General features: G+C 30.4%; 2 protein-coding genes across 4 annotated transcripts in view; one reads left to right on the forward strand and one right to left on the reverse strand.

The window, feature by feature from the left end:
• nau (myogenic-determination protein nautilus) overlaps window positions 1-10,865 on the forward strand; it is a 162,793-nt gene that overhangs the window by 83,671 nt on the left and 68,257 nt on the right. For both annotated transcript variants that reach the window (XM_076399100.1, XM_076399101.1), the window contains one exon: window positions 10,478-10,550. In XM_076399100.1, the coding sequence (XP_076255215.1) occupies window positions 10,478-10,550 (73 nt within the window). The remainder of the gene's footprint in view (window positions 1-10,477; window positions 10,551-10,865) is intronic.
• LOC143193128 (uncharacterized) lies at window positions 870-9,583 on the reverse strand. 2 transcript variants are annotated; one of them, XM_076399102.1, is made up of 4 exons: window positions 9,428-9,583; window positions 2,935-3,148; window positions 1,058-1,199; window positions 870-999 (listed from the first exon to the last, which is right to left on the reverse strand). In XM_076399102.1, exons 1-4 carry the CDS (start codon window positions 9,489-9,491, stop codon window positions 988-990), a joined length of 432 nt encoding a protein of 143 aa, XP_076255217.1. In that variant the 5' UTR covers window positions 9,492-9,583; the 3' UTR covers window positions 870-987. The 2 variants fall into 2 exon arrangements, with proteins under 2 accessions (XP_076255217.1, XP_076255218.1); XM_076399103.1 differs by having other exon boundaries at window positions 2,935-3,145; window positions 9,428-9,576.

Consider the following 10,865-nt stretch of genomic DNA (forward strand, 5'->3'; position numbering starts at 1 on the left):
TCGATATGCCACTTTAAAGCCATCCGTTAGCAAAATCCGAAATTAATAATAATAATAATAATAACCTTGGCCAAATATTATGATTAGTCAAACATCCTACATTAAAGCAGAAAGCTATATTTAGAGAAAATCAAACAATTTCAAAACAAGCATCACTTTATCTGTCCTCGAAATCGATTTAAACGTAAAAGACTTTTCAACGTTCTGTATCAGCGTCTAAAGCTCGGTTAAATGTCAAGAGGGCCTACAGCCAGTGGGATTTTATCTAGCCTGTTAATTATCCAGAAAATCAACACCGCCATTTAATTTTAGTCGCTGTAATCAAATACGTTTAACAGATTGGCGGTTAGTACTACGCATTAATCATTACATTGTTACTTGATATTCATTAGATTACAAGAGCGAGATTCTCACTGAAGAAAATTGTTCGTATAGCAATTAGTTAATTTCATAATAACTTAAAGTTTTTAACATAAAATCATAGACGTTGTGTCCAATTGCCTAGCTTAAATTTCAAACGGCTGTGAAACAAATTTCATTTAAAATAAGATTAATTTATCGAAATATTCATAACTCTAATGAGTTAAATTTTCTTGTAAAAGATGCCTTCTGAATATTTTCCATTAATTACTCTAACCTGTCACCTGTATAAACACTTTTATATTTCTCTTTTAAATTAAATGCGTCGTAGACTAAGTTAGATTATCTCCATTTTTTATTATTTGCATAAAGTCCTAAACGAAAATGAAAAGTTAAGTATCATTCCTATGTCAAAATGCAATATATCCAAGGATAAATCCGAATAACTTTTAGTACAACCTTATTTATATTTAATAATAAATGTTACAGAAATAAAGGAGAAAATTAAATATTTTTCATTAGTACATTTTATTTGAATTCAGTATTACATATACACATGTCCTTTATACATTATTAATTTGTTGAGAGTATATATGGGGTAAATTATATGATAAAATCGGATAAAACCTATGCTAGTTCCTAAAAACGAAAATATATTAAAGTTCATAAATTATCTTAAAATAACAAGTACACTTACTTGTGGAAAACGTTTCTGGAAAATAGATCTCGGAATACAGTAACCCATAAGTAAACAAGTATCAGCAGGACAAAAACAGCCAGCCACTATATACAATGGACAAAATTCACTTAAACATGCATTAATACACGGATTGCTATATCTAAAATGCAAAAATAAATATAATTAATCAAAAAATATTTGAATTAAAGTGAAAAGTGAAATATGAGAATTAGCAAAGCCAAATGTTAATCGTTCCAAGAGTGTTTTGAATTTACTATTAGCTGTTTGCATGTATTTTGATCAGTGATATATATTATTGAAACCCTGATTGAACATTATTAAAAACCAAACCTAAGTGATTAATGAAATATTTAATAACTCACTGCAGATGTTTTCAATTTAATTCAGTGGACTCAATTTTGCCAATGCAACCGTTACTTTCAGTTTATATCACTTCAGTGATAAAGTCAGACTTTTTAAATATGATTAGGTGATTGCATATAAAATATATCAATGTATCAAAACTCGAACAATTAAGTATAAACTATCAAAAGTCTAACCTAGCTGTTAAATTCGATTGGAATTTCTCTGCATAAAATAACATTTTTGGTGTTTTTGATCAATTAAATGCTCATACACTAACAGATTCTCATATGAGAGGCCCAAAATTGAATTTACGACATTATCTGCTTTTGTTATTTGATTTGAGGAAATCTGTTTCTCAAGCCCATCTAATACTTATTGTGACTCTGCTCCGTATCCTAATTGTCAGTTTTTGTTTCAATGATTTAAAAGTAGTGATGATAAAGAAAAAGCTTTCATACAACCTATCAGTTGATCCAAAGATCCAAAAAAGGGAAATGATTACCTGCCAGACAAAAAAATGCTGTGGTATGTCTTGTGTCAATGAACAGTGGATCTACACCATCATCCAATATAGCATGTCCAATAAACCAGCCAATAGACGTAATCAAAGTTTATTACGCCAGCACGTTAGAATATTACTTCATCAAATTTGAATTTTAGTTTGCGTTTCTAACTTTATAATTATTAGTACTAGCATTTTGACGCCTTTTGCAGACATTTGGCAACTTGGCCTACCAATACCAACCCAATCTAAATTTTATAAACAGATTTGGTCACATGTCCGACGAATCAGACATTAATTTTTTTAACGATTAAAAAACATTAATATATTTATTAAATTTATTTTAACGGATAAAATGAGAAAGAAAAATCAATAGGTACAACACGTACAACACAGTGCAACACAGAGTAGAAGGTAATATAGTAGAGCAGCACTTCCAATGTGATTCTTATATTTTTAAAGTTAAAACCTAATCTAATAAGAATTTACACTAAAAAAATTACAGTATCCTGTTCCTGTGTGTGTTTCAATAAATTGGTACTTTTATTACCGTATATTGTCGTTCGTAAAACATTAAATAATTCATCCAACCAATCAACGATTTCCCTTATTTCGAAGTCTGGTAGATCGTATATTTAACTGATCGCTTATTTAAACCATCACAACAAAGCATATAGTACCGCGAAATATAACCATAAGTCTTGTCAAGTAAACTGAGCAATACATACGTGTTTTTTGGTGTTTATATGATTTTGCTATATATTAATATTCAAAAGTAACGTTTAATCATTTATATCTTATCCACTTTGAGGGATACACTTTTGCCGTCTTGTTGTAAATAAATATACAAATGTGCTGCTTTCAAATATATCGGAATAACCAAATGTACAGTAATTTAAAAAGTTCGTTCATTTAACAAAAACAAAATTGTGATTATAAAGACCTAAATATATATGAAGCGAAAAAATCGCACATGAAAAACATACAAATGAAATGTTCGCTTAATAAAAATAAAAAAGGTCACAACCTAAATACCAAGCCATTTTCGCAAGGACATTCTTCCATTGGGACACATTCTCCGGTAATTTCATTCCTCCAATAATCTTCTTTACAAAAACAGCCGACAGTACAGTTGCTATTATTCCAGTATACCTGTGGGTGTTGACAAGTTTGAACTGTTTCTAAAATCTTGCATCCGTATTCTTCATTTTGACCACATTTTCCCTTGTTTACTGAAACTACTATAATAGATAAATCATTAATAATATCATATGCATCGTAACCGTTGTAATAAAAAATTGATATTCGTAGTTTTATTAATTGTTTTACTTAATGTTTAATTAATTAAACCGAAGAAAATTGAAACACAGGCAAATTATTCGCTTTATAAATTTGGTTTAGCGGATTTTTTATTTCCGCTGAAAAATGTATTTACCGAAAAAAGAAGTCTACGATAGTGGCACAAACCAAGATAAGTTACTAAAGTTATTGTATAAACATTTACAACAGTTACCAAATTACACAAGGAAAAAGCAGTTTTTTTTTAAATAATTATAACAGATTATGAAAGTTACTTTTAGGGTCGCATACATTAAAATCATGGGCATATACTGGGTAATTTAATATACTGAGTGATGGTGTAAGGTGATATGAAACACTAGATCATAGCTTGACATAAAATTTGCTGAAAAATCTGTAAAATTTAAGTCAATTAATAAAGCAAAAAATTAATCATGTTAAATTTCGACTTCTACAGCTTTTATCTAATTGTCTTCAAAATAAGATATTACTGAATTAAGAAACTTGGCGAAAGAGAACTATTACCAGTACAGTTTACCCTAATGAACTAAGGCCCTAATTAGATAATTTTGTATTTTACCTTAAACCTTTTCAAATGAAACATAATGGTGTTGTTGTTCGTTTCAATAGCAATATGTTCGTTTCATGTATTTCAAACCGGGTTTTATTCATATAAATTTATTTTTATTTATTAACTTATGTGCCGTTTTGATCGACGATATTTTACTACTTCTCTAGCAAACCCATAATTGCATCACTGTGCAACATTTAAGAATTCTAGGCAAAAAAAAACTAAAGCAACTTGTTTTAACATTTTTTTTTTCGAAGCCAACTTAAGATAAATATGTAGAGACTGCAACAAATGGTATTTATCGTTTATATTTAATCACCTGTATCATTCCTATTAGTTTTTAACAACATTTCACATTATGTGCTTCCTGGACAAACCATTAATTCTAGAGTCTCTGGATGAATAATTTCTTTCCATTAATCCCACCAAACACCTTGCCTTCCTCGGTGTTAATATGAGCTGTATCACCATTTATGGAGCTTCTCCGATATTCGACTGCGATTTTTCACAGATTTTTTCATTTAGTTTCAGCAGCGACTCACAAACAAAAACTCGTTCTACTGAATCCCGCTGTTAATTCATGTGCAGCCCAACCCTAGAGCTGCTTTTTTTTAGAGAAATGGTTCAAAACTCTTTTATATTTAGTTACATAACAGTGTTATGGAATTAAATATATCGATCTGTCTCAAGAGCATTCATCGGCAATTAGGAATGATCTTATATATCTCATATTATCTTATATTTTCTTGATCATATAATAGGAATGAGCTTGTGAATATGTTCAGTTCTTAACCACACCATAAAAATATCCACACATATCGAATTTCCATTTGGGAAATAAAAATATAATGAATAAATGTATGTATGAATTATTCTCTATTTTTAAAAACACAATATAAGTAATAAATTACACTATTTCTCTATCTAGATTACTCTGTGGTTCTTTTAAACCTAATAATATAACTTTAAAAAATAAAAGCTACTAGAGATATGCAACTTTAAAGCCATCTAGAGATAACCGATTTTTCGATCTTCAATCTGTTTTTAATAGAATTAAATTTTAAACATTAGTATTATTATTAATGGCTTCTTGCCAATTAAAATTTATAACCCAAAATCTATGTTATTTATTACAGTTTAAACGAGTACATAACTGAGAGTTTAAAATTAGTTAAAAAATGTTTCAAAATAGCATAAATTTTATCAAACCACTATTGTTTTTAAATTATTAAGGCTATTTCATTCTAACTCCTTTACTTATTTAAATTGTTTTGCCATATCTCGAAATGTGTAAACCGAATGTTGCTAAGAAAGGCAACGATAAATTAAATTCAGTAGGTTTTAGAAACACTCAGCGACATTCAAGTGTTTCTGAAGTTGAGTAACGTACATATCTAATATTCGCCTATATTTGATTATTCATATTTTTCCTCAAGAAGTTATAATTTATTTGAGCATATGAAACATTATACAACCATTATTTAGTTTCAGTTGAGTAATAAATACATTGCATATATAGCTTCATACGCATTTTCCAAATTCTGTAGTATTTTATAAACGAAAATTATATTCTCACAAGTTAAACTGTATGGCTGGCATCTAAGAATCCTGCATCAGACAGCACTAACCAAACCCCAATTCCCACATTTTCTAATTTTCTTGATGTTTCTTAAGATGCGTGTAATCGCCTTGCTTTTCCACGGTAACCGAAATGTTATTTACTTATGTTTTCTACTCACGTTCGTATTACTTTCTTTTTCAGGGATAAAGAATATATTATATGTCAACATTTAAGATTTAGACACACACATATATTAGCCACTTAAATCTCACCACAATTTAGGTTTCGGAAAATCATCAAATCTTACACTAAATACGTTATATTAAATATAACCACCAGATGTTAAATTATTCAATAAGTTAGCATAGTACCATGTATTTATCGACAGTAAAACAAACATTCGAAGCGAAATTGTAAAATAATGTCATCTTTCATAAGAACTTTTGAAATTGATTTACCATTATATGTTCAATAACCAAATAATTCGATAAGCACATTCAACTGCAACTTTTTGGAAATTAGTTTACTATTGATGTGATTTAGCTTTATAATCCAGATTGAAAGCAAGACGCTAAAGGGAGATGTGAATTCTAAACTAAAAGCAAAAAAAGTTAACTTTCATTCTTTAGAAATAGAAAATACACTACCTATATTTTCTTAGATTTAGCCAAAAGGCAATCTCACTCTCTCGAGAGGGAAGATTGATTATCCCAGATATTCGAAATATTAAAAATATTAAGCTCTGATTGGCTCCTTTGCTTTGATTTTCGAAGACGATGAGAATTTTTTAAGTATTCGTGCTGTTGTTAACAAATCCCTACGTCACCACTATTCGTTAATAGCTTCTAACGGTTTCTTTGTAATTACGCCTGATGTTAAGGATTCTTTCAAGAAATAATTTCTCAAATTTGTTCTCTGTAAAAGATAAAGTTTTCATTCTAATGCACTTTGGGGTATTTTTTGTCTTCTTATTAATTTTTGCTACCTTATGCTTTTTATGAAGATCTAGATGCTAGATCCAAGTATTGTTTAATTTCTGCTCAGTTCATTGAGCCTATTTCATCCCTAGCTATAATACGTGTCGACACTAGAACATGGTCGATTCGATAGGACACTTAGATGATCCGGTCGTCTTGCATTTTACGAGGATAGGAAAAAAAACAAATAGTTCAACTGCAAATATATTTTCATTGTTCTTCAAAGTACTCGCCACGATGATCGATACACTTTTACATACGCTTAAACCAATTTTCAAAGCATCTATCTCATTCTGAATGAGGTACCTTCAAAACATGATTTTTGAACGCTTCAATAGCTATTGTGGGCGATGAAAATCACTGACCACGCAATTTATTCTTCACGAATGAGAACAAAAAGAAATCGTTGGGTGCCAAATCAGGGCTGGATGGCGGATGACCCATTATTTCGATGTTTTGAGTGCTCAAATAGTCTCTTGTTCGAGCCGATGTGTGAGAGCTCGCATTGTCATGATGAAGATCAATCTGGCGTCTCTTGTTTGCTTTCCTTATTTCAACGAAGACTTCTGGAAAATAAATGGTTGTGTACCAATCCGAATCTACTGTTCTACGATCCTCTAGAGACACTGTTGCAATATAGCCAGTTTTCCTGAAGAAACAGGTCACTATTTTCTTTGAAGTACCTCGTGCGCGAACAACTTTTATTGGATTTGGTTCATCTTGGAACACCCATACAGTCGACTGCTGCTTACTTTCGGGCTCATACGAATATATCCACGATTCGTCACCTGTCACGATTTTATAAACGTCTTTCGACGCACCGCTATTGAATTTCTTAAGCATTTCTTTGTACCAATTGACACGAGCATTTTTTTTTTTTGAACGATTGTCAAATTGTGTGGGATCCAACGCGAACATAATTTTCGCACAGCTAAGTGTTCATGTAAAATCGCATATACGCTAGTGGAACTCGCGCTTAGGGATGCCTCAATCTCACAATAGGTGACATGACGATCTTACTTTATCATTGCGCACACAGCAACGATGTTTTCTGACACAACAGCCGATTTTGGACGACCTTCACGAAACTCGTCGGAGTGTGTACTACGACCACGATTGAATTCACTAAACCAGCGATACACGGTGGTTTTTGATCGAGTTTTATCGCCAAAAGTCAAATTAAGTTGATTGATTCACTTTTGTTGTTATAATCCACGTCGAAAATCGAAAAAAATCATCGCACGAAAATGTTCACGATTCAGTTCCATTTTTTGGCGAGAGTAAAATGTCAAACTTTACGATGGAACCGTCAGATGGACTCACATGACAGTGTTGCCTATTCTCGAAATATAATTAGTGACCCTCGTACGAAGGCTGAGGCTTTTCTGTAATAAAACATTAATCTAATTCAAATTGCATCTTGATGTCCCCAAAGAAATATTCGGATATAGCAGACTTAATTTAACCAATTGCTATTTTCTTTAATTCTGATATTTTGTTGAATTGAAATAGAGAAATAAATGATTCATTGTAACACAGAACAATAACAGACTTAGCGCCTCTCCTTCAAAAACACATCTTTTAACCGGGATTGAATCAGTACTATGTTTTTTGTAGAACTATGGAAGTGACTATCTGTACTCCAATTTGACATTTGATATTTCAAGAACCTAACAATATTTGTGTCGACTTTTGATATGGCGATAGTATCGTGGATCCTGTAATGTATATTTCGGTCTTTTTTAAATCTCATTTTTCCGAGTAATTTAGAACATACTTTTTAAGAACTGTCATTTTTTTTAACTAAACAGAACATCATCTGAACTTGATCAGCAGATAAACCCAAGCATCGGGCATTCCCTTGTAATGTGTTATATGTGTCTATATTATCATAAACCATAGGATCTTTAACTATATAGTAGTTAAAGGTGAGGTCAGTAGGTGACTTTCCTTTTGTGGAAACACTTTTCCTCATATCAACCTGTAGTTTGACGCAGCATTCCATCGATTGGTTTCCCACTCCAGGCTTCCATTTATTTTCTTCATTCGTCTCAAAATATTTTTCAATTTTAGGTATAAAGGGGTAAAGCTATCGGCTTAACATATTGCATTTCGTAGCAGTAATATTTCGCACTTTGTCAATAAATTAATTCCATAAATGTATTATTTGTTGCCAAAATAGTTATCTATTATTATATATTATATATCTATTATTACTATCTATTAATCCCCTTCCTCCTAGATATCGAGGTAACGTTTTTCTTTCGATTACACTTCTAGAATGGATGTACTTCATCCATTATTATTAGTAGTAGCATTTTAAATCAATCAATAATTATTCGTTTCTAAATTACTATAAAATTTATCAATGTGTAAAAAAAATAAATGTATAAAATGCATCTTTAGTTAGTTAATATCATCTAAGTAACAATTACTAAAATTTATATTATCTAAAATAATATCTCTTAAACTTATATTATTTGTATTGAACATATTGTGGTTTATACATATATAATAGTTTTAATATAATGATAATATGTATGTGGTCTTATTGCAATCCAACATTGTTATATTCTAAGGATGGACTTTAAAATAAGCAGGAATTTTTACAAATACCATAAAAAGTCGATACAAAATCGATTAAGAAAAACATGAGACGACAAGTCTGTATACTGAAATCGGTAAGTGATATACGCGTTTTAAATATAAATTGTAAGACCTAAATGATGATTAACATCGAAATCCATGATAATAAAAAATTTTAATACAAGTCTTCGTAAGCTCAGCTCAGCAGTTAATCTCAATTAGGAATATTGGATAATAATGTGCCATTTTAATGACAGACGCTTATTATTGATTATTAAAATCATACGTTTATCGTCAATCATCAACTTTTCTAGTTATATTCGACTGATTTAGCTCCTTGTGTGTTCTATTCGTTATGTAAATAAGTTTAATATATTTTGTAATTAAAAACACGAAATATTACACAAAAATATAAAATTAATTAACATCGGTTTATTATCATACTATTTGAATAAATGTTTAAAATAACGGTTTTGAATTGTTCCTAACCTGTTATAAACAAATTAAAATAAATCGTGATACTTACCACTATAAAAATGAGCACTATTTATTAAACACGCAAAGAAAAGAAATATATAAATATTATACATGGTTGCTTTCGATACGTTTGTCGTTGCTATACTTAATTTCTTACGTTTTATAGCATTCCGTCCTGTTGATTTTATAGGCGGCAATGGTCCGAAAAACAATACACAGACACATTAATTTGATAATTTATTATTATTGTACTAAAGTATGAAAGATGCAGATTTTTTCCCTTTACACTGGTCATTAACTTATGGAAAATATCTGTAAAATATTTATCAACGAAAACACACCTTGAAATTAGCCGGATTATTTTATAAACAAGGACGGTAGTCCGGCTGTTGCGATAGTCGCATATTAGAATTCTGCTGAGACATGGTCGTAAACTTATGTTTGTGATTGTTTAAAATTTGTGGTTGTCCTTAGGCAAGAGTTCAAAATCTGACAAGATATTGATATCAATCACCCCAGTAACCAGGCTGGGTAAAACCGGATGTCTTCTAGGATGATCGCTAAGTCGGTCACTCGCCAATCGGTAGGTTTAATGTCGAGAACCGTGGTTCGGAGCCCGCGTTAAATAATAGGTCCAGACCAGATAAAGCCTAGTTATTAAAAAGGAGACTAAAATGAAAGAGGGGAAAAATATGCACATATAAATATATTTAACAATAATAACATCTCTTAACATACAGTAATCGTAAGTTCGAATCCCATACTGAATATGGGCCTTTTTTCTGGTTAAGGGAGAACCATGTCAAACCTTCTCATATCAGATATCTACGGAGAAAGCATCACTAATGTAGTGATCGCAAATACCAGTCGGTAAACCTAATGCCGAAAACTGTTATTACTACTGTTTAATGCCGACATTATTTAAAATGGCACGTTCAGCACAGATTAACCCTTTTTGATGGAAAATAAAAAAGAGTTTAGTTGATTTGCTAAAGAAATATTCTAATTTAACTAAAATAATTATAAACATTTTAAAATCCAATCTATAATTATCAAAAATAAGGTTATATGTCAATTTAATATATCATAATTTTTTCAGAATTCATCAACAAATCAATATCTTTGCGAAAGACTACAAGAATTAAGTGAGCCAAAATATTCACCCCATAATGGTAAGTAGAACTAATACAAAATGACAAACTAATAACATTATATGATAAAAATGTTACATAAAATTACCTAATTTGTGAAAATATATAAAATATGATTCTGATTCGGAGTCTAGATACACCCTAATTGATAGAAAAGAGGCACTAAAATATAACAATAAATTAATACTAATAATAAAATATTTTACCCAGTGAGGTTCTAACATTTATAAAAATACTATACTGTTTCCTCATTCTACTCGATTTAGTGATGAACTTCACAGTAAAAAATTAATTATAATTCATTCCAATCTTGCACACATTTTGGACTCCTTCACA

This window comes from Rhynchophorus ferrugineus, unplaced genomic scaffold (genome assembly GCF_030347505.1).
Source record: "Rhynchophorus ferrugineus isolate W39M unplaced genomic scaffold, kcgeb_rfMv2 rfM3, whole genome shotgun sequence".
NCBI classification, from domain to species: domain Eukaryota; kingdom Metazoa; phylum Arthropoda; class Insecta; order Coleoptera; family Curculionidae; genus Rhynchophorus; species Rhynchophorus ferrugineus.

What these genes read in the sequence shown, in the direction of transcription:
- LOC143193128 (XM_076399102.1), bottom strand. Translation starts at nt 9,491, where the DNA reads ATGTATAATATTTATATATTTCTTTTCTTTGCGTGTTTAATAAATAGT. An exon ending in TAGTGCTCATTTTTATAGTG is followed by an intron (nt 3,149 to 9,427) that starts GTAAGTATCACG and finishes TATCTATTATAG; the next exon opens with TAGTTTCAGTAAACAAGGGA. An exon ending in GAAAATGGCTTGGTATTTAG is followed by an intron (nt 1,200 to 2,934) that starts GTTGTGACCTTT and finishes TTTGCATTTTAG; the next exon opens with ATATAGCAATCCGTGTATTA.